Raw genomic sequence first — 24459 nt, forward strand, 5'->3', positions numbered from 1 at the left:
ACTTCATTTCTGGCACTGCATTTGACTGAGTTATTCCAACATGGATTTGTTATGCAGTATCCAGTTTGATACATGCTCAGAACATAATTTGGAGAATATCTGTGTAACAGGGATAAGATAGAAACTGACCTCAGGGCTTTGGTCAAAAAGACTAATTTACTGTCAGAACTATCTTAGTGTAACTATACCTATGTAAATAGCCTGGAGTAAGAGTGTTTTGTTTAACCCGATATAGCTTATACAACTTCCAGAAGTTTTATCAATGGGGTTGGTAGTACATGCATAATCCTGCTAAATTCATCTACATGACCTTTTGTACTATGCATAAAAAGGTGACAGTTAAAAATGGAATAATCAATAGTAAAAATAAAATACTAATTTTGTTACAGGCAAGCACATGCCTTCCTGTGGTTCAATCATATGATCGCTAATGCGTTCAAAGACTAAATGTTTAAACAAAGGAATTAACTTTCCACTAGTATTTTTTTTTCTGGGTTCTGATAACTTTAGTCTTCAAGAGTATATAACCATTGACATTTAGAGTTGCAAGTACTGTTTCTGTAAAATCTTCCTGTTATGGGAAAAGGCAGAGATAGTAAAGGAGCCAAATGTGGCTTCTATTGCCATATGTTGTTTCTAATATAATAGTCACAGCTTGAGTTTCAAAACTGATGTAGATTTTCATTTCCCTTTATCTCCATTGAGTGCTGCAGTACTTCTTAAAATCAAGACTTACTAAGAAGCCTAATTTTAGGCACTCATTTCTGGAACATGGCACAAAAGCTCACCCTCAAATGTAAAAAGAATCCAGGCATGTAAGATATCTGGATATACCTGAAAGTCTTGGACACACCTCCTTCATACTTCAGTTTACAAACAAGAGCCTAAAAGTCTGTTTGAAGGCATAGGGGTTTGAATGTGATTTACCACGTCCTTTGTGCCTTGCTCCTGACAAACATTTTTTGATGGAAGTTCTGATGTAATTAGTGTTTCCAAGAAAAGTTCGGGGGTTACAAAATTATATTCTTAAGAGGTATACAGAGTAAGAAGTTCTTGCTTTTAGGTAATATAATTCTGGTATTCTTCATGATATCTTTGGAGACTGAGGATACAAAAGCCTAGTGTAGCTTCCCAGTGACAGTTTTCTTCCTGATAACGTAACTTCTTTCAAGGGCAGAAATTACCTTGAAAACATAATCACCATGTATTTTCCCCTCACACGCAGCCTCTGATTGTCTCATTCATCACCTAGGTAGACAGACATTATGCAATTCTGTTTGCCAGATACTGCTCCTTAGGAAGCACTTGCAGAATACCAAAAAGATATAAACTGCCCCCCAGGCCTCCAGAGTGGGTTATCTTCAACGATGGCTTCCACCAACAGTGAAGTCATAGCGTTGGCTTCCTGATGTCACAGCATTCTCTGTAGCAACAGCCTATGAGGTCACAAATAAAGGATTATGACTTTGTTGCAGGATCAGGGGAACTAAGAAGCTGCTCTGTCAGGAGATGAGTTTTACTGCAAATAATTGGCACTATGAGAATGCTGAAAATAAATGGGTTGTAAATGGTCTTTGTCTGGCATGCACCGTTTTTTTGATCATACTGTAAAACAAGGTATTGTTTTCATTATAGCTCCTAACTATTGGAATGAACTATTGGAATACAGGCTACCTCCTGAGCTATTGCATGAGAGATGAATTCTGAAACAACTTTCATAGCTTTGGACTCCTCAGTCGTTTGATTTTCCAAATGTAGACATCAGTCAGACCACTCTCCTCAAGCAGTCTGCTGGTTAGTTTATTCACAAATGTTCAAAGCTAGTAATAAGTTTCAAAAAGTAACTAGAGAAAAAAAAATACAAAAGGAAGTCTGGAAATATCTAGCAAGGGGAAGGAGGGACGAAAGGAAAAATGATACCAGGTGGCAACAGAATTACTACATTATTCACAGAAATCCTGTGACCCATACATGCTTGCACATGCAGACTTTTCCCCTATTTCTGAAGTAATTACCTACTTTTCTAGATGCCTGGAAACTCAGGCTGCCTCATGTCTGGAAACTAGCTGCTATATGCATATAGTCTTATCTCACATGTGCAGCAGGTCCAATACATCAGGTGTACTATGTATGCATAATTTATCCCTCAGGGACTGTCCCAGATTTGAAGATTAAGATCTAAAAATCCAAAAACAGCCTGTCTTGTAATTTTCAGTCTGACCTGTGGTGCAACCAGTACAAGCAATTGACAGTGTGAGAATATCTCGCAACTTCGGGAAGATTTTTTACTAAGGCCCTACTTGCAGCTTACAGGAGCTGGAAGGAGATACTTCTAGCATTATGAGTGTAGGCACTAATACCAATTTCCATTCTAGAATTGGAAAAAAACATTGGATAGATTTGTTGTAGCTGATCAAGGCTCCACCAGGAGTCTCACCCACCGGTCTGGAAAATTTATATTTCTATTTTGCAGCAGGACAGCCATTAAAAACGTCGAGAAGAAACATAGACGGAGTAACGAGATGTTTCACAGTGTTTAAAATACGCTTTGAAATTTTGCAACCTATTTAAAAACGTTGTTTCTTTTGCCCTCCGGCACCGGCAATAAAGAACCTCAAAGGAAGTGCTTGGATAAACCCGACTTACTCGTTTCGCCGCGAAGCTCCGCAGCCGTCCCGGGCCGTCGAGAGCGGCGGGGCCGAGCCGTGCCGTGAGCCACGAAGCGCCGCGCTCAGCCGCGCCGAGCGCTGCCAGCGCCGGGGGCGCCGCGGCCGCCTCCGCGCACCCGAAACGCTGCAGGCTCCTCTCCCATTCGGCAGCGGCCCGCTGCGGCCGGCCCGCGCTAGCGCCGAGGGCCCGGGGCGAGGCACCGCCCGCGCCCCCCGGGGAAGCGCTGCCCCGCCGGTACGACCGGCCCGCCGGCGAGGCGGCAGCGCGGCGCAGCGCTGACGAAGCTCTCATCGCGCGGCAAGGCGGACAACCGAGCCAAACGGCGAAAGACCGCCCGTCCCGTCCCCTCCCGGCCCGGCACCCGCGCTACCTACCGAGCGGCACCTCCGGCAGCGCCGAGGCGCCGCAGCCCGCCCGCCGCCATGGCAACGCGGGGCCCGCTCCTACACCTACACCTCCCTTCCCGAACCCTCCGCGGAAAGCTGCCAACGCTTTAGGGCCCACGAGACAGGGAGAAAAAGCGATATGCGCCTGGTCGGAAGACGGGACGTTACTCCCACCTTTGCACGACATTTTCAACAAAACCCAGCGCAGTGTTCTCCAGCACAGACCACCCACGTCCCAGCCATTTTGGATGCATGAGCAACTCCCACAGGACATGCACCCTGTGTGCTGCTGCCGCTCAGGAACGGCCAAAATCCCAGAGAGAGAGAGCTCGGAAACAAAAATAAAAAGGGGGGGGAGGGGGGAGGTGTGGAGGTGTTGATTGGTTTCTTTGGCCTTAAGGTCGTGGGGCTTTGTGTTCTTGTTTGAGGTTGTTGATTTTACATGATGGTAAAGCAGATTTCCATCTCATTCATCTACGAGCCCTCTGTCCTTATAAGAAACCCTGGGCCTGGTACTCCAAAAAAGCAGTACAGGCACGAAAAACCCTCTGCCTCCCTGCGGTCAGTGGTGTGATGGGACGTGCGCTGCTGATGCCAGAAATAAATCTGAACAGCCGCTACGACTAAATCCACCTCCCACTTCAAAAGTACTTCAAAATACCCATCAAGTGTTTTACGCAACTTTTCAATTCAAGATGGCTTCATGACTGATCCAAGGTTTTTGTTGTTTTGTTTTTTAGAGTTTAAAGGGGTCAAAGGACCAACAGCAAAATACTCCTCTCTGGCAGCTATTGAGTAGAATCTGAAGTTGTGCAAAAACTTCAGCTGATTAGCCACCTATATTTAGAAGGAAGCTATTGTCTAAAGGGACAACAATAATGGAAGCGTTTTTGCACAAGAAGCATAGAAAGATCCACTGCCTCTGTTTTTAATGGATACAGAAGGTTCTATGACCAAAATATGGTTTGTGATCAGCACACATGCTGAAAAGCACAGCTATAGAGCAAATCAGAAAGCTAAATCAAACCACACTCTCCATCTCCTTTGGTTTCATCAAAAGCAAGCAGAATTACTTTATGAAGGCAAATCACAGGGTAACAATAGTTGCCTGCTGTGGATCCTGAGGATGAATTTGACCTCTGCTCTGAACCTGGGCTGAGGGCTTTCTTCACAAGGGTAAATGCACATCTTGGTTTTTAGGGCTGGTGTATCTCATGGTCCTCAGGCATCAGCAACATGCACAGCCTAACTGCACCTAGCTGATGGATATTTAGAAGAACGCTAAAGTGGTATTACAGTCACAGTAATTCACTGCTTGGGACACAGTTGGGCAAACACTGGTAAGACACAATTTGCAGTGTACTTTGATCAAGAATCTTGTTTGCATTTCAAGAAAATAACAAAATAATCTGATGTTCACATATTTCTGAAGTATCTAAGCAAAGGATCCCTTAGCTTTCTCCACATAGTTTCTATTAACTGAAATCCTGGAATCATTTAATTACTACCTCCACATATAGGATTTGCCCAGATACTAAAATTCTGAAGCTGTAAGCTTACAGATGTTTTTGCTCTTTTCTCCTTCACTGCTAAATAGAAAATATTATGGCAAAGATTAACTAGACTAGGCACTCATTTTATTCCAACTTCTTACCCGTCTCAGATGCTGGTTTAAAAATGTCAACCTGAACTGAACCAATGATCATCAAGCAAATTAGTTACAGCAAGAACCAAATTTGAGACCCCACACTTATCAGTAAGAACTCCCAGAGTTTCTCAAACAGCACACGTGGATTCTTCCAACCATTAGGAAAAGCTCCGGGACAGATCTAGCACATGCTACACTACTAACTCCTGCAGGCTAGTTTAGTTCCTAAACAGCACCAGGAAAACGCCTTTGATTCAAATAAAGGGATGGTCAAGATGTTGGAAAGCTGCTCGAGACATCTGTGCTGCATTCAGTGCTGTGAGTGGAACTAACAGAAATGTATCTGGATCAGATTCACACTGCCCATCTGGGAAAGCTCACTGACCATTCACATAGTTTTTGTGGTCAGTGTTGAACACTGTGGTTCAGCAGTTACTCGGTTCATTTTAACAGAGCTGACCAGGTCAGAGAGAGCTCTGGCATGCCTATATAGCCCTAGTACATGCCATATATGTTTGGCCCGCTTAGATTTATTTTATTTTGAAATGTAAGTATCTAGAAAACCTTATTGAATAGTTTATGCAAAATGGTATCTCCCATGACAGAAATCTTTCATTTATAAGAGAGCAATAGGGTTAAACAGGAAATAAAAAGACCAAACACACCCATCCTTGAAAAGCTTACGTCAGATGTATGACAGAAATTATGTACTCTTTTGTGCTAAAACCTGACAAGAAAATCAGGAAAACACTGTTGGATATCATAATTGCTACTTCAGACGGCCTGAGGAATCCATCACTATGCTGGTGGTATTCTGTGGTATTTCTCTTTTGTTCACAGGAAAATGAAAGTCCTTGCATAGACAAGTCATCATTTGTCAAAGCATTCATCATAGATTCCTAACTGCACAACAGAGCTAACCTAGCAGAAAGCTACTCCTGCCAAAAAAAAAAAAAAAAAAAAAAAAAAAAAGTGCCCTGTTAAGATGGAGGGGATCCTGTCTCAGGGCAAAGTAGGAGGCAGTCTGCCACAAGCAGCGGAGAAGCAGGAGCTCCTGCTCTGGGAGCCGACAGTTATAGGTAAGAACCGCTCAGTTATCACAAACTGCATGGCAATATAGCCAGTCACCACTAAAATGACTGACACAGTCACCATCCTGACAGCAGGTCCATGTGACAGCTGGAATTTTCAAAGGGCTTTATAAAGGCTTACTAAATTCCATTCATTTTCACTGCATCCAGGATCAGGTCTATCAGCACTGGTTTCAACTGCAAAGGGCAAGTTTTGCAAAAGCAAGCTTTGTTTGTCATATCCAACAGACCATCAAGAACAAAGTAAGGACATGCAGCTGGAATAAACAAGGGTATAAGTAGCAAGCACACATTCCATACATTCCAAGAATATGTTTAAAAATAGTGCTGTCTTTACAGAGACAGTATGTAACCATTTTCATCAGTACTTCCAAAGATCTGGTAAAAACCATCACTTGCAACAACTGATCTTCCCAAGGAATATGGTCTATTAGACACCAGATGCTGACCATTCCAGTGGAAAATAACACAGGATCCTGCATTTCTCCATCCACTGCTGGAATACCTCCCCAAAACACAGATGACACAATCATAATGAATGGCAGACATCCTACTGTGTAGAATACAATTCCACTGATATTAAAATGCATCAGAAAGCCATACTTTTTTACGTATTAATTTTAGAAAGAGGGAGAAATATTTTGACAAATGTCAGAACTTCCTGTTATGGCATTCCTGAAAGAAGTGTTTCTTTCTCTCCCTTCAAATTAGTTTGTTCTAAAAGACTGAAGTAGGTAGAGCAATATTTAAAACATTTAAACAGTCACACTTGAAACAAACCAGTCTCATCCTGCTGGAATTAAGTGTTCTATGTGATCTAAAAATACTGAGGTTTGGATTTTCTTCCACACGAAATCTGTCTACTTTGGAGCTCTGTTTCAAATCGGAAAACAATTTCCTTAGAATCCTAAAACCTCCACAAAACAGAGCCTCTGTCTACCAGTCAACTGTATGCAAGCCTCAAATTTTATAAAACAAGTTTCAACATATGTCCTTACAAGAATATCCAGTATCATGTATTTCCTCATGTGAAACTTGAGAATCTTAACACATTAATTTAAAATGAAAACTTTCATTTAGTCTGAGCAGGATTGAAGCATTTTTGCCTTGTTCTGCATCTCAATCTGCGTTTTATTAATTTATCCTGTGAACACAAGTCTTGATTGACTTGCATGTGTTTATAAATATGTATGTACAACTCAGAGCAGGAAAGCAGCAACAGCATTACATCAGCCTCAACACCTGCACCATGTTGACTGAAGCAGAGAAAACTGTCTATTGTTTCTCTTTCTTATTAATGTCTGCCTTCCCAGCCTTACAAACGCCTTACTGCTCTGCTAGTAACATAAATCATGCTGACTCTCTCTGACTTGCAATTTCCACTGTGACTGGAGAGGCAGGTCTTAAAAGAAAAAAAACAAACAAAACCCCATCAAAAAACCAGTGAAAATAACTAATAAATATACTTAAGATTTTTATAGTGACATTTGCCCCAAGTGCCCATTTGTGTGGAAAATGTAAAAATTGCTTCATTTAAAAAAGTCTACAGTCCTAAGGGAGCTTTTAGAATTATATACAAAACATTTTCATGCAGATGGAGGGCATTAAGTACTTCATGCATGCATGAAGGAAAAAAAAAGCTTGAAGAAATGTTTCAAGAAGAAAGCAGGAATATTTTAAGTCTGAGACAGAGATCCTGTTCATCACACTCACAGAGAAAACAAACTGAAAAGAAACCAAAAGGAAACAGCTGATATACTATAGAACAGATTCTCTCCACAAGCTTAGTCAGCATCTAATGTGACCATCTCAAAAATTCTTCTTCTAAGCTAATATGTAAGCCTTAAAAAATACCTAATTTTGCACCACAGAAGTTTACTACTCTTTAAGCTAAACTATGCATCTAGGCAGAACAAACTGTAAGGATCCGAGTCAGCCAGCACTGGGGGAGACACCATACTTCAGCCAGAAAAGGAAATCCAGACTGGAACTCAGACCAAAGCTGCTAACCATGACAGCAGTGAGTAATGGCACAGTCTTCTAAGAGGAAGAGTGGGGACAAAATCTGGTTTAAAAACGGATCAGTTACGGAAAGGTTTAACGGTCACCTGCAGCAGCTGCAAGAGGCAGGACTCAAAGACCCCAAGCGCATCTATATTCAGAATCAAGCCCCTACCTGAAGGCAGCTGTGGGAAGGATGTTAGCTGGAAAAGCATCTGAATACCTGGAAGACAGGCTACAAAGGAGCAGGCATTAAGACAAACCCCTGCAGGGCAGCAGGGCTGCTTTGAAAATGTTTATTTTTAATTTCAGTCTTGAATCTGAAGTGATAACATCATGCCACAAGCAAAGGAACCAGAATGGCAATGTTGTCTAGAGCATGATTTCATCCTCCCCACCATACAAGTTGCTTATCAGCCCAGAAGGACACTGTCAAGCTCAGCAGCACAGCTGCTGTCAAGCTCTTGCTGCTAGAAGAATGTGGAGCTAGCAGGGTTTTTCAGGTCAGGCTGGACCTGGTACAATGCTGCAGATTAAGCAACTTCAGTGAATGAGGTGGGAGTCTTGGGAGTAGAAAATTTGCTCCTGGGAATAAGATTCAGAGCACCTAACCAAGTATTTAGGTAGGAAGGGACTGCCAGCTCTCTGTTCCTACTTTGATGTTCCAGGGATCAGAAAGGATAACCTTTCTGGAAGTGAACAAATCATACTAAGTAAAGCATTCTGTATGACCCATTTCTAAAGTATACAAAAATACCCTGGAAAAAAAGAGTTTTGGTTGCTGCATGGCAAAAGCTCCCAAACTGTTTTAAGGATCTGCTGTGTTTTTGTCTTAAAGCTCATCGATGCTCAAAGCCCATGAAAGCTGTCATTTTCTCACTGCTGGTGAACATACCAAATAGCAATAATAAGCATTGTGAGAGGATCCAACTGGTGGACAGGTTCTTGAAACCTGGACACAACATTCAGGCATTTGTCTGTCATTTTTGTGATCTTATGCCTGAGCTTTCTTGAGACTCTGCAAGTCTTTCTACTGCCTCTTATTGGAGTCCAGATCCTTAATAGCATCATTTAATATTCATTATCTATTACCAAGATGTAAAAGAGACAAGTCCTGCGACATAATTCCTGCCTCTCACAAAGTGAAGCACCTAACACCAGCTGTTTTAAATGTCAATTTAATGATAAACAGTGTCTCACAAAACAAGATAGACATACCACTGGAAATGTCCCCATGCCTCTCTTGTATTGGATGCATCATTCTTGTAACCTTGCAACAGGCAGGGCTATTCATTAACCAGCTATTAGCTGAAAAAAATAAAATGTCCATTAAAAAGCAGCACCAGCTTTCTGAAAGTGCAGTAAATTGAGACACAGGTAAACTTTCAGAAGCAGAAAAGGATTTTAGCTAGAAACTTCATCCTGAACCTGTGCATTACCTACCTGGATTTTGTACTTTTGTAGAAAGCTGCCATGATAATCCAGGTAAACTCTAAGCATGTGAAAAAAATATTAAAAAAAGTAAAAAGAGAGAGAAAATTACGATCTTTCAGGAATATGCTGGATGCTGCCATGCAAAATCTTTAGAAAGAGAATTCCTTATAAGGGGAGTTAACTTTGTGCCACCTTCTATTATAAACCCAAAGGATGTACACAACAATATAAGGGTGAAAGTGATTTAAATTGTGTTTCTAATAATGCTTGAATGAGGACCTGCTTCTGAAATTATTCATACAAACTATTTCCATTTGTTAAAGCCATTATCCGTATTCCCTGACTAACCCCTTGCACCCTTTTAAAAAGGAAAAAAACCCCAAACCCAAAGCAAAACAAAAAAAACCAAAAAACCAGAACAATTTAAATGTTTTGATATGACAAATGCCAGACTCCAAAGCTCATAAATGTGCTCAAACCATGCATTTAAAACTCTCATCCCAGCACCTTGTATCTTCAAACAATCTCCTGAGCTCATTCAAAATGCAAGCACTTTAAATGTACAAACATGGAAAGAACCTTCCAGCTCTTGTAAAGAAGATGATGAATCACAAAGTTAACTTTTTACTTTCAAGATAACTCTCAATCATTGCTTCCGTGATTTTACTTCCAGCCTCACCCTGCATGTTCCCAACCCAGCATGTTCTGCTCCAGAACACAGAGAGATCAGAAAAGCTGTGCTCAAGATTCAGAAAGAAGATAAAAAGTACAGGTGATTAGAAATGTGCTCTACCCTGCCTGAAAGGATGGGGGGAGGGCTGATAGTGATGGGGGACAGCAAAAGAGCACACACGATATAATAAGAAAGAGAAAAATGCTCTTCCAGAATGAGATGGAAAATTAAGAAATTGGGGGGGGAGGAGCAGGAAGGGATCTAAACAGTTATGAAGAAAAAATAGAGACAGTTTTTAAACTCATGAAATAAAAAACATCCACAGCTTTATGGAAATGGATGCAACTTAAAAAAAATTAAGCTAAAAGGCAAACAAACAAAAGATTAAAGTAAAAAGTGAGAGAGAGAGACCTATCCCGAGCAGGTTCTCAGTAGATGCTGACACCATGCATTATGAAGCCCTGCATTTTAAAGGGGACAGTGTCTGGAAAATTATTTTCCTTCAAAGCAAACCAAATCTATGACCAGGGCAGACCTACAAGCAAACAGGCATCAGCACCCAGACCAAAGAGCCAGAACTAACAAGCTCTTCACCTGACTTTGGGAATGAAGGGATGGCCCTTTGTGGATGGCTCACATAAACCACTGCTAAATAGGCTGAGCATCCTGAACACATTTTCCAAGCACCTGTTTGGATACAGGCCTCTGACACTGGCCTGGAAGATGGCAGAACTGGAAGCAGGGTGGAAACCACAGTTTCCAAATGCTGCTCAGCATGTCTAATCACAGGATAACCTGGTGGTGTGGAGAGGAAGAAATTCTACCCACTTTACGGAAAAAATCAGAATTCTTCCCAGGCAGAAGAACCTTCACTTCATTCCCACAAGCCACTATCCAAAGCTGATTCTCAAAAACGTTTTTGGGGGTTGGAGGTTTGGTCGTTTTCAGGTTTTTGTTTGTTGGTTTGGAGCGGGTGGGTGAGGTATGGGGACTGTAGGATTGTTTTGAGGGGTTTATATTTTTCCTTTCTTGGTCCACTTTCCACTTTCAGGGTATAATTAAGGTCCAAAGTCAAGAAAGAAAGGGAATCAGCTCTGTGTCAGCAATCAGCTCAAAATCCTGTTAATATCTACCCATAATCTCTCCCAGTCTAGGCATGTAATCTACCTGAGAGATAAATTAATTTTCCAGTGGTTGCCTCCATGGGTTACCAATCTCTATTGCTTGTTATACATTTAGTTACACAGGCTATGTCTGCTGAGAATACACAACCAGGTATTACACTTCACCTCCACGAACCCCATTCTCTTCATAGTAGAGCTTGTACCTCCACACAATGAATATAAGCTTAGTTAGAAATGAGAAGCCCTATTTCTCCATGCACTAGGACATCCTTTACTTGGCATATTTAAAGAAAAATACAACTGAGTACAAGCAGCTAGAATTAAACTCAAAAGGTTTTGGTTTTTTTTTCCTTCCAGTGTTTTCACTTGTTAACAAAATCAAGCTAGTTTCACAGTCTCTAAGTGTCAGTTCTCAGGGAAAGAAAAAAAAAAAAAAAAAAAAAAGATCAGCAAGTTATAGTCACAGCTTTTAACAAGTCCTCAAAGTTCCATAATATCTCATAAAACAAGTATCACTTACATCCCCAGCACAGTGATTCATATTGAACATGTGCCACAACAGCGAATGCACACCATTTCCCTTACAACACTGTTCAGTCAAGTCAAACTGACATGCGAGAATATGGTACCCCACATTTCCTTTTTTTCCCTTTCCCCATCCTAGTGATGACAGGTATCAGGTCTGTAACCCAGCTTTGTCTTGAACAACCCTCAGGCAAACATTACTGAGTGTCGCCTTGCAGACATCATGACGGACTTCACCTACCACTGTGGCAGGACCATTCTGGCGATTCTGGTAGGCACAATGATTGGGAGGCAGATAGGCAATGCCCATTGCTCTCCCAGTGTCTTGGGAAAACAGGGATTAACATCAAATCACTAGAAAGAGGTGACCTAAATGCTAAACAACATCCTACATCTTCACTGCTGACAGGACTATTCATTCCACAGTGGACAGGCTCTATCTTACCAACAGTTTTCCCCATTTTATATACATACACTCCCTGACACACACACACACACACACACACACACACAGGTTCTCATTATCAGACAATGATTGAAGGTTAAGAATCACTCCTCTTTTTGCCTTGTTAATATTTTAAAAACAAAAATCAATTCAATTTATGTAGCATTTATAGAAACTGTTTTCAACTCAACTGTTCCACACAGGGATTGGAAAGCTAATGGCTCTGATGCAAAAAGAGGGAATAAAAGTTCTCAGACTCCCAAAGACTGACTTATTACACACTCCCCAGATTCAAAAGAGAGGTTTCTCTTGCACACAGTAATTAATAATCTGAATTCTTCTTTGCTGCACTATTATTTCACTGACAGAATCTACTGGCAATATCAAATGCAGGAGAATATTTTACTCTTCGTATATTTTGCACTTCCATCTCCTTTGCATCTTGTTTCTATTTCAGTAGATAGAGTTTAAGGCTTCGCAGCATTATTTTATGTGCCCATCACAACAGTTACCCAACTGCAATAAAAAATAAATAATTGCAATAAGAATAGAAGGGCATTGTGTCCTCAGCTACGCATGAGGCACCTGAATTTAGGCAAAGTCTCTGTGCTTGTTGAGTCAAAACTTGAATTGCTGGTCATGGACGGGTCACTGACAATACAAAAGGTGCAGAGCAGTGTTGTGTTGCAAGAGTGATGCACAGCGAGGAAGAGCCAAGTCCAAGACTTACCCAGCAGAGGTCAGGCTAAACCAAAACTTCACTGTTATTATGGGTCCTAAGGAATTGTCTCTTAGGTCATTCCCACTGTTTCTCCTCAGAATCAAACAAGTATTTTTACAATGTGACAGATACCTAAGAATTACTCTGAAAATCAATTTAAAACAGCAACGACTTAAGTTTGTTGGAGAAAATACTCTTGAAAAAGACTAACATAAAAGCATCTGACACAAAACATTTGAAGAACTCAATATTATTGTTAGGCAAAAATGTATTACTTAAATGAAATAAGAATAAAAATCCACTGCAGCAACATAAACAAAGCATTGTGCATGCTCTCCAAGCAAATTTTGTGCCGATACAGAAGGCATAATAAATGCTTCTAAAAATATACATTGATGTAAGTATTTATAATGACAAGGGGAATCACAAAGGGTCTCAAGGGTTTGGGAGTAATCTGTCCACAAAATCAAAACAAAAACATCATGCACATGATTTAGCATTTTGCACAAAAAGCAGAAGACAGAAAACACTTAAAACAAGACTCATGGAGATAAAATAAAGTAAGCCTCAGTAATATGTTCATATGCATGACAAAGAATCTACCTAGGACCCCACAGCTTTCAATTAAAAATCGGAAAATATTACAAAAACCTAACAAAGGAGATGTAGTGTTCAGTATACCAGTAAGTTGCATTGTAGTTGCAAAGTTGCATTGAAACAAACTAAATAGTAGAGAACATACAAAAAATGCAGAGAAAAGTGAGAAAGTGCAGCATCAAACACATCTATGTATTTGTGATAAGTACACATACATGCAAACATGCATTACTGGTTAAGTAAACTTTTCTTCTACAGTCAATGTAAGTGTTGGGGATAGGTTCCAAGCCTGTGAATAACATTTTGGCACAGGTAATGTTCAGTAATATTTCTTATGACAATTAATACTAGAACTTTGCAGACAATGCTAATTACACCCTGAATATTGTTTGAATCAAGGGGTTTGACACATCATCCAACATTAAGTGTGGCAAGCAGCAACACTGCATTTCACAAGGGAAAACATCAGAGCTGTTATGCAGTCATTACCTTAAGGAAGTAAGGTGCCCTAAGTTTGACCTAAGCAGTTGGTAGACAGTGAGTTGCTTATGCTTAAAATGCCTAATTTACAGTCCAAGGCAATGGATTTTGTTGCAGCATGGACACTCAGCTCTCTAGGTTATGCTCTAGTCTCATTTTGCTGCTGCTTCCCAGATAATGTCAAGATTGGTGGAGACAACTTTGGATCACCTCTTGGCCTCTCCCCCTTCCCTGCTCTGTGGTCTCAGAAATGTTTGATAACAACTGTCTCCCTGAAGCTGCAACATGCAGAAGTCTTATCCCAGATTATACCTTCTTTTTTCCTAATAGTCACCCAACTCAGAGCTTGTGCACTGTCCTCTAAAGGCATCCCTACAACTGCTCTCCGGCCTCTGCGCTGAGGACAGTTTATTTTCGAGCAGATCACAGGCTTTGAGATGTAGCTCTATTCCTCTTGTTCCACATTGTGGCCACATGCCGTCCAAACGTTTCGTTGACTATATTTACAGCAGAACTAGAATTGGCTTGCAACCTAACTATATTGATATTTAGTATTGACTTTGCTGAAGGGTTGCTTTCGAGTATTGGCTGCACAGAAAGTTTAAAAGAAAATGTCCCACCTCAAGGGAAATACAGAGTTCCTAAATCACTGCTACATTATCAGGGCACAGAGTTTTATCCACATAGAACACATACACAAACCTTTCAGCTCTGATTAAGAAAGAAAATATGGTCACATAAAAGGTACTGCAGGGATGCCAGAAATGGTTCTTTCCTAAACGGAATCTGCATTAAATGTGACTTTTTTAGCATGCAACTTCTGCAAGGATTGAAAAGACTACACCTGATATCCTAGAGAAGTAACTTAGAGAGTGTCATATTTATTAGTTCAACAACAGTTTCAACTGAGGATGAAATGAAATACAAATGACTAGTAAATACTACCATTACTCTTTAAATACCTCTTCTGCAAAGCCAGAATCAATTACAAATTGCAAAAGTGATTGCAAAAGCTGGAACAGCCTCCCTCATTACCTGAAGACTACTAGAACTTGGGATGAAGTCAAAAAAGAGACAGAATTCATGTCATGAAAACAAGACAGACAACACCAATGCTCCTCTAGACACGGCCCATTCATCTGTGCATCCTGCAGACAATTTTTCTTCTATCTGCTCTGCCAGCCATCCTTGTTCCATCTCGCAGCTAGTGATTAATTACACTTCAGTGCAGCAATTCATCCAAGTCAGACCTTTGAAACAGAAAGACACTGTGGGAATCTTATGCTTTGCTTTTTAAGCACTTTCCTCTACTGGTAAAAGTAATAAAGCCATATAGTATCAAAAAGGTAGCATTTCTGACTGCCTTGTGGTACAGAGAAAAAAACCCAACCTGTAATGCATCTTCATATGAAGTACTTAGCTGTCATGACATCAATGTTCAATGAAAATTTCTTTGATAGAAGGGAAACACTTTTCAAATCAAAACCCATAACAAACATGATATAAGCAACGCTGTTCTGCAGCAGTGTGTGCTGATATCTCAGCTCAGTCCTTGCTGCACTTCACCAACCATGGAAATGTCTAATTGCACTCTGCTTTTCCAGAACTCCTTGTACTGCTGGTATCACCACTTTGTTGTGTTCCTTCATGCTCATTTCAACAGCTCCTGTTAAAGACTAGGCAAAATGTAAGCCTGGTTTAGACAGGCAAATCACCTCACTTATACAAAGGCAATCTTCAAGCCTGCCTCAGTAAACTAAACTTACAGTTATAAGAAAATAATGAGAAGCTCATCTGAAATGTGGTGATGCAGCTCTAAATAATTCCAGCACAAGTCCACCTTGGGAGACAAAATACACAGGATTTGAGAACAGGGTGGTGTTTTCCCCTTCTGCTTTGTTTACTCTTGCCAATGTCACTACATACTTTCTTGGGTTATTCTATCAACAAGACACAAAACTGAATGAAAAATGCAAGTAAAGACACAGAAGTGTTATGCAGTCAATAAAATCATTATTTTTTTGTAGCTAATGCAATAAATGGCTAGTTTTAACAAAATACTCTTCTAGAGAAGATCATTAATGACAAAATGAGTAGTCTTTGAATTAAGAGTACAATTTATTTTAGCATGGGCTTCAAGCTTTTGCTTGAAGCCAGTGTGATTTGAATGCAGTACTCCTCAAGTAAATTAACAGAATTTACTTTGATTTAAAATGCATTGTTTGAACACAAAGATTCAACTCCTCTTGAGAGGAATGGTGTGGCCTCACAAGGAAGAGGATGGACTACAATCTCCTGGGTTTCCTTCCAATCTGAATTTTTCCTATGATCTTGATACTCAAAGTGTTCAGTCAGATGTTAGTCTGTGCAAGCTACTGGGATGACTGAAGGCAAGGTCTGGAAGAGCCTGCACACTCCTACTGAATGGAATGTAAGTTCTCATGCCAAACTTCTTACGCATGTCTTACAACACTCAATAGCAATCAGTATCAGTCTCAAGTTTGTCAATTCGGATATACCTATATGCTATGATGCATGCTGTCACATTGGATGTGTTAACAACAGCTGTTCAAGTAACAAAACTGTAAAATGTGGCCTTAATGCCATTAACTTATGTTTATTTTGAATATTTATAATGAAAAATCAAAAGTCAGATCTAAATAGCGTTCTTGTTATCCCTCCTAATGCATTATTAGATTTTTCTAGTGATGCTACAGAGTTTGCGCGTGTTTGGGATTGTCTCCTTTGTTTTGCTGGCAGGACCAGGGAAGTCCTAGGGCTGAGACTGGTGAAGAGGCAATGTTCCCAAGCACTGTACAATAGAGCAGTGTTTCCTAAAGTAGGTTATGTGAAGGACAAGCAGAAAGGCGTCGGAGGGAGGGGTGACTGCGGAAAATATAGATGATGTCATCCTCAACATGAGCAAATCTTTGAAAATACAGGGCAGTGATTTATTCTCCTGGTAGAAGATAAGGAACTATGCTTCCAAAAGTTGGGGAAGTACAGACCTATTCCAGTGTTTCCTTGTTTCACTGAATGCTTTTAATCAACTAGTGCTGGAAACATGGACAACTTGGTTATAAATGGCCACGTGCTCAGCCTTTGTCTTAAGCCTATGCCCAGATGACCCATTTTGCACATTTCAACCAAGAATAAAGTGACCTCATTTTCAAAAGTGCCAAGCACCAGCTGTTCCTATTGTGGTTCACAAACCACACTATAGGTTCCTGTTTTCAAATTCTTGACCTTGAAAGAATTTTGAGGCAGTAGAGTGGTTATATGTTCTTCCACATGCCATATGCCTATTTATTTTAGTTCCAATATAAAAGTCTGGGTCAACTGCTTTAAAATCCCGAATGCACTAAATAGGAACAAGTACTCTTGCCACTAGTACTTAAGTGCAAAATAAGTGAGCCACGTGATCTAAAAAAAGATTTTTTTTTTGCACAGAAGAATGACTAGATTGAAAGTTAGACTATTTTGACTTCCACTCCTGGTTTCTTTTTTATTTTCTTACTTTCTAATGAATGGCCTAAAAATGGGAGAACGATAGCATCCCAGATGCTACACCTCAATTTATATTTCTGGGATTGTTTCTTTGCTATCTGCTACATAAAGTTAGGTTAAAAAATTCAAGATCATTTTGCTATAGCTTTTGTCTAGTGACTTTTCCCTAACAAACACGTATTTTGCAGTTTTAAACTGTTACTTAAGTAGCTTTAAACTGTTACTTGAACATACCACTGTCATCTTCAGACAAAATATCACATTGCTTGTGCAAACAATAAATACAACTACCTTATCTGTCCCCCAAACCATAAAGCTTCAAATAAGCAAAATCAACAAAACAACTTACTCACAAATCACAAAACGAGTCATGCTGACTATCAGTGCACAATATTTTTGATATTTAAATTAAGCTGGTATTTAATAAAAAGATACCAAGAAAACCTCAAAATATATTGAACTTGCTACAATTTCTTGTTGATCTCAACTGAGAAGACACTGATTTGCAGTGCATGGCATCCCAGTAAAACATCCTGATTGTGTGTGAGGAAAGCACCACTGCTTTTGGGCGTAAGTAAATGAATCCACATAGAGACAATGCACACCACCTAGTAATAAAAAAAAAATCATAAATATTCTCCCACTGAACACAGTATTTTCACAGTAACTTGAAGAGAAATTGAGTGTACTCCCAAATCCAATAGATCTTGATACCTTACTTATGTTGACTAGTCAGTGTTCTGTTTTGATTCCGCTGTAAAAGTAAACTTGGTCTTGCTTTGTACTTCTAGCTCTGCCTGTGTTTTACAACGGCAGAAAGCAAAGCTGTGGAAAGGAGGCTTTCCTGAAAGCAGGGTCATTGCGTGGGGTCAAGCACCCAGAAGAGGGGAGGGTGAGATAAAGGCAGGAGGGCTCAGGGTAAAGGCCAGGAGCAAAAATGTTTTGCTGTTGCACAGATGGACTATCATCTCTGAGAACCATAATAAAGCAGATATACTAGTAGCTCAAAATCAGTGGTTTGATACAGTTTTCTAAAATTCTCCTCATACTTGTTGACATTTCACAGGTCAAACTGCCTACAAATGCCACAGGAAACTATCTGAAAGCTGCTGGTAAAGTGTATATGAAGACATAAAACTTTTATTTTTAAAATAATTCAGAATAGAGACACTGTCAGATCACCAAAAGTCCTGAGATCTATGAAGGCATTTGAGCAGACACCACAAGATAACAGTAAAGGAAACAAATAAAAAAGGTCTCTTTCTCTTGGTGACACAGTCCTTGAAGTACAACTTGTTTCCTTGATGTGAGGAAGATTTCTCAGTGACCTTTTGGGAAAAAAAATGGCTATAAATCCTGCCAAAAACAGCTTATAAATCCCTTCACACAACAGTACTTTTGGCTTCACTTGTTCTGTACTGCTGATGCGCTGAGAATCACCAGAAAGCACGTGCCACCCTTGACCTCCAAAGACAGACCACGGTATTTCCAAGCTTTGCACTAGTGGTAAGGCACAGAGATTTGCTAATGTTACAAGAAGAGCTGGCTGGTCCTGTTTGATGAACTATCCTAAGAAAAGCTATCAATTCAATATTAATTTGATCCTTAATGCTATTCTTCCGTGTAAACTATAGCTGCAAAAACAATGAGGTCATCGTCTATAATCATGAATGCATGACAAGCAACATAAGATTCCAGCTTTTGTGATTCACACGCTAGAAGAAAAAACTATGCAGCAAACATGAATTTCTTACCTACAAAAGCAGGTTATGTCTTTTCCTTTTTGAAGAACAAAACCAATACAACAAACACACACATACCAAGAAATATCTGAGCATAACTATGATTTCTAGACTACTTTAAACATGCCAAATTTATGCTCTTTATATACTGTCACTACTGTTCTGAACTGGTTTCAGGCAGCTTTTTAAATTTTTCAACACAGCAGTAGCCATGATACATTCAACAAATTAGCTTGCACTATGCCCGTCCTTTGACAAATGCTTGGTCACACAGGCTTCATTGCAGGCCATCAGCTCCTTGTGCAAGGGGTCTCAGAGTCCCACCACCTCACCCCTAGGTCTTGGACTAGGTCATCCAAACCCTTTTTCGCTGTGAAAGAGGTGACAAGAGGACACACAGAGGATTTACACTCATATATTAGTATTTCTATATAAAAGACTTCCAAAAATGGCAAAGTTGTGATGCAAGTACTAAAGAGAAGGTGTAAATGCAACCGCCAACATCAGTTCCTGCAGTTAAACTCATTAGACTTTGGCCTTTTTCTTCTGATGACATTTGTATCTTCAAAGATAAAAGTAGTCAGGCCAAGAAAAATAGTCAAAATGCTCACACATAAAATGCAGCTGCTTAGTATATGTCATTACCACACTGACTTCAAAAATACTGAGCAACTTAAACCTGCAAGCCACTTGGCTTTAGCTAGAGATAAATGCCTGAGATAACAGAGGTATAATTGTTCAATGTAATACTGTAGCATGTTTTACATAAACATTTGCTAACACTGCACTTCATATATTTCACTTCAGTGTTGTGAAGTGCTGCTGAATGTTCCAACTTTATTTATGGCTTGCTCCTGTAATATTTATACATCCAATGTTCCCCGTGATGCCGAAGTAAATACACTATCCTGGCTTCAAAGTAGAAAGGAGATTTATGCTTTACAACAGAGGGCATAGCCTACAGGCTTCTAGCAGTTACCTAGCTTATTCCTCTCCACCACTGAAAGAGGAAAGGGGAAAACCAGGAAAGAATGTGTTAATTTGTGAAGAGAACATGATATTTGGATTAAAGATAGCTTTTGTATTTAGTAAAATGCTTTAGGTTTAACCATAATTTTTCTATAACCTAACTATTAAGTAAATTAAAACATCTGAAATTAGGGTCCCCAAAGAGGAGACACGTCTGTAGACTACTTGGACCGTTTGGTTTCATAACGGAATGTGTGGTGTGACACTGCTGTCTCTCTTAGCACTGCACTGTCAGTTCTTCCACATCATAGCTCTCAAGCAAACTTGACAGTGAGGGGAGTAGCCTCAAAGGAAGATCGTCATGCTGTCGTCACTCTTATGATGCCACAAGTCTTGGTGACCCACCACAGAGTGTACTGAGGAAAGACTGAAGCCAAAGCCCAGGCATATACAGAGACATCAAACTACCTAAAAAGGCGAGATGAGAGAAAGGGATGGAAAAGACAGCTCACAAAGACTTCTTGCTTTTTTTCACTTTAATAGCTGGTTGTAACTACCAGGGGAAAGTCCTGCAGCATTCACTCAAAGAAATCTCCCTCTGAATACTTGTTTTCTGCCTGCTTTTCTGCTGTAAAATCAAGGGGAGGGACTGCCATATTGAAATGACAGCAATGCAAAGGTCAGAATCATGGGAACTCCATGTTGTCACACCAGTGCATACTTCAGCAAGGCATGACATCTCACCACAAAACCTGGCATCTTGCCCTAATTTTAGGACAGTCTACAAGTAATACTCTGCCGTAACCACTTCTGGCTCCAGGTCTTCCCCTTCTGTCACCTACATGCTTTAGACATAGTGCCTTAGGGTCTTCCCCTCCACCTGAGCACCAAGAGCTGTAGATCCCCCCTTTCACCACTGTGCAAGCAGGGGATCACCAGCATACATGCACATGGGAGACCACACTGAGAGCAGCACTCATTTCACTGATAGCTACTGCAAAGATAGGTATGGTATTACTCCATGTCAGCGTGACGATCTTCCTTTAAATCAGACAATTAGGAATAAACCAACACCACTAATAAATGCAGGAATAAAGCCTGCTGATTTTCATACTGCAAATGATTCTTGGTGTTCCCTAAGCATCATGTGAAGTCCAGTTTTGTTGCCTGGCTCTATCCACAGGAATCACTCTACTGTTGCCAGCAATGAACTCAACAGCCTTGCTTTTGCTCTCATGCTACAATAAACTAGCAATATCTCAGTTAAAAATCAATGGAATTGTACTGGTACACAAAGAAGAATATGACCCCATGGTCTATTAGGTCATTTTTAATGATCCTACAATTAGAGAAACCAAATTAAACATTTAACATTTGACCTTTGCTGCTGCTCCTAAATTAGCTAAGAGATTAAAATCACATACTTTTTTCAAGAATTCACAAAAAAAAGTTACAAATCCTGCAAAGGATTTTTGATATATTTTCATTGTGCACTAGAGTTTAAAATGCTGGGTTTTACCGTGGAATAGTATCTTCAGACTCTAAAATCATGGACTTTGGAGGTACTCTGATTAAGCACTCACTAGACAGATTGGATCATGGACTGGAGCAGAAAAAAAGTCAATGTCCTGTGAGTATCTCAGTGCTGGTGTTTAAGAACGTGTCTGCAAATAAAACAAGAAGTAACAAATTCAAAGACTGCTGAGATGAAATTCTTCAATTTCTTTTTAAACTGAAGTCTAATATGAAAATTTCATCATTTTTTACCATATTTACTGTTTTATATCCTATATTTTCTACCATTTGCATTGTTTTTTCAATGTTTATATTTTACTCTTGTAAGAAACACATCTCCAACATTAATTACAATTCTAACAGCATGCATATCTAAAAAAACACCTGCAGATGTACACAAAGCATAAACAAAATACACTCATATTGGTATAAAACCCAGCCTCCTCAAGTAAAGCATATTAAATGGATGTGCTCTGATGTTATTTTAACAAGTAATATATAGAAACCTTCAGAAGAAGGGTGGAGATTAAAAAGAGAAGTCTTAAAAAGAACATACATATAAATACATACGTATAAAGTAAGATTATATATAACATGCATGAATATATTATGGCATTCAGTACATGCAGCAGAGTTATTCTGTACATACACAGTAAAAAGATGATTCCTGTGAGCATCACTGAATGTGCATGGAGGATCTCTTAGGAGGGGTGGACCATGTGCAGTGCACACAGAGACAATCTCTGGAAGAATCACTACACACAGTTATCTCCATTCACTTCTACATAACACACCTGAAATTTATTTCAGAAAGCACATTTCTGTTATGAATTGACAGGGCTTGGGAACATAATTTTGATAGATACTTCGGCAGCTCTGCAGAGAGACAATGGTGACTGTATTCAACCTTACATTCCACCAATGTTTTCAAAGGCAACTCACTGAGCACGTGGATAGGGTTAGTTCAGGCCCATATGAAAATCCAGGTGTGTGCATTCTGAAATCCATCCAGTCCAATTTATCAGCCTTCAGAGATGTTGAACATTTGCCTCCTGCAAAAACCCAGCACTTTTACAGAGACACCCAATGTGTCACAAGCTCAGGAAGCCATGCTGGAAAGTTATGGCCTTTAGCTATCAGCTGAACCAAGATTAATCTTGTAAGCCAGTCAATGCCTCCAAAATAAGGAAAGAGGATACAATGGAGACATGAACCATGATGATACACTTTTGCAGCGTTTTCTCAGGTCAACGCTGTCTTGAAACAGCAGTTCTACTTTACTAATAAGTAGAAGACTTGGGAAAAACTAATGCCTTGGCACGAGATCCTGCTTGCAACTTGAATCAGGAGTTGACATTTTTGGAATGTCAAGAGTTGATGTAACAAGAAATTCCCGCTTAATGCAAGCCTTTCATCTAGGCATGTGTCACCTTCAAGATGAGACAGCTCGTGAGGCCCAGAATTCAGAGGGAAAAGAAAAGGAAGAAACTAAGAGAAAAAAACTATGTGAAAGGAATAAATGGATTCACAGAAATAACTAACAAATGTTTCTTTCACGACTTCAGGTGAGGATGTGTGATGACATGAATCCTGTTAATATCCTAGTTACAGAAATCTGCAACATGTATGTTGCGTTTGGAGAGGTGGGATTAATGTTGCCTCTTAACCAAACCGCTGATCTGCTGGTTTTCTACCACCAAAAATACCAAGAACATCAAAACCTCCTCCATCTGTGCATACATTCCTCATTATTAGGAAAAGCAATGAAAGAGGATGGAATGAGACCTAATGCTAGTTCAGCATTGACAATGCACACAACTCGGGGCTGCCCCAGGGCAGTTCCCCTCATGCAGGGAAAGCAGTTGGCACTCCCCTAACACTGCCTGGTATCACAGAGTGTACCTGCAAGTGAAACTTGATGAGGACTGCTAAACAAACGGTATTGCCTGAACCAACTGGCAAAGGATGGGAAGCACACTGGAGAGAGCACCATACACACTTGCTTCCTCCTTCCACTTCCTTAGATTTGTGGTTACAGTTGGACACAGCAGAGTGGGCAAGACAGACCTGGGTCTTAACTGGCGCAGCCACTCTTAAGTTCTTACTTGTTGCCGGAAAAACATAATCCAAAACTGCTACTGGATGGCAACATATAGCAGAGCAGGTTTAACATGCTTTTTTTTCTCCTTGCTGGTCCCCCATAGCAAAACAGCCCTTCCAAAGTTATGCACAGCAATCATATACATGCATCCATCCATTCAAGAGCACATAAGAGGTTAAATGCTCTGATCTGAAAAGCTGGGTCTGAAGCTAATTTGCTATCAGAGATAAAATGACACTTCCCATGGGTAGCTGTGCTGTCAGACAATTTTGACACACCTACTGCTTACAAAGCTTGGTTTGACACCAACCCACTAGTAAAATTCAGTATCAACACCTTTTTGTATGCTTTCTCACACCACTTGATCCACATCATCCTATTCAACTGCAACATTAATTAGTGAATGAATTATGATGACACAGGCATGTTGAGCTTTTTACCTCAACTCTTTCAACGTACCTTTTTATGATTTAACTCTAAATGCAATCTACAGTGAAACACTTCAGTGTACTTAAGTACACTGCTGTGGGTGTGAAAAAGTGATCACTGTTATGATAAAAAAGAATAACCATGAAAAGCCAAGTGTACTGTATTGTAGAGCCTGTCGGTGTGTCTGGAACAATCAGCACTGCAATGAAAACTGAATGAGATTATCATCTGGTAGGCAGAAAAAATGTATCAATTTTGAAATTATCTCAGAGACATGCAAATGAAGGAGCAATGGCCCTGATTTAAATACAGCCAGTTTAATGACTTAAATTGAAATCTAAGGGTGAGCTGGTAAAAGTGAAGCATACTTCTTGTGACCAGAACACAACATCAGCCTTCTC

At 40.0% G+C, this 24459-nt stretch overlaps 1 protein-coding gene across 3 annotated transcripts in view; it reads right to left on the bottom strand.

The window, feature by feature from the left end:
* Positions 1 to 24459, bottom strand: part of STOX2 (storkhead box 2) — a 70709-nt gene that overhangs the window by 35056 nt on the left and 11194 nt on the right. Inside the window, exons 1-2 of one of the 3 annotated variants that reach the window (XM_040063849.1) lie at positions 9240 to 9288; positions 9015 to 9104 (exon numbers count right to left, since the gene is read on the bottom strand). The exons of 1 other annotated variant lie outside the window; for it this stretch is intronic. In XM_040063849.1, the coding sequence (XP_039919783.1) occupies positions 9015 to 9090 (76 nt within the window). In that variant the 5' untranslated portion in view covers positions 9091 to 9104; positions 9240 to 9288. Of the gene's footprint in view, positions 1 to 2646; positions 2748 to 9014; positions 9105 to 9239; positions 9289 to 24459 lie in introns of those variants that run through there. One more of the 3 variants, XM_040063854.1, reaches the window with a different exon arrangement.

This window comes from Hirundo rustica, chromosome 5 (genome assembly GCF_015227805.2).
Source record: "Hirundo rustica isolate bHirRus1 chromosome 5, bHirRus1.pri.v3, whole genome shotgun sequence".
Classification (NCBI taxonomy): Eukaryota; Metazoa; Chordata; class Aves; order Passeriformes; family Hirundinidae; genus Hirundo; species Hirundo rustica.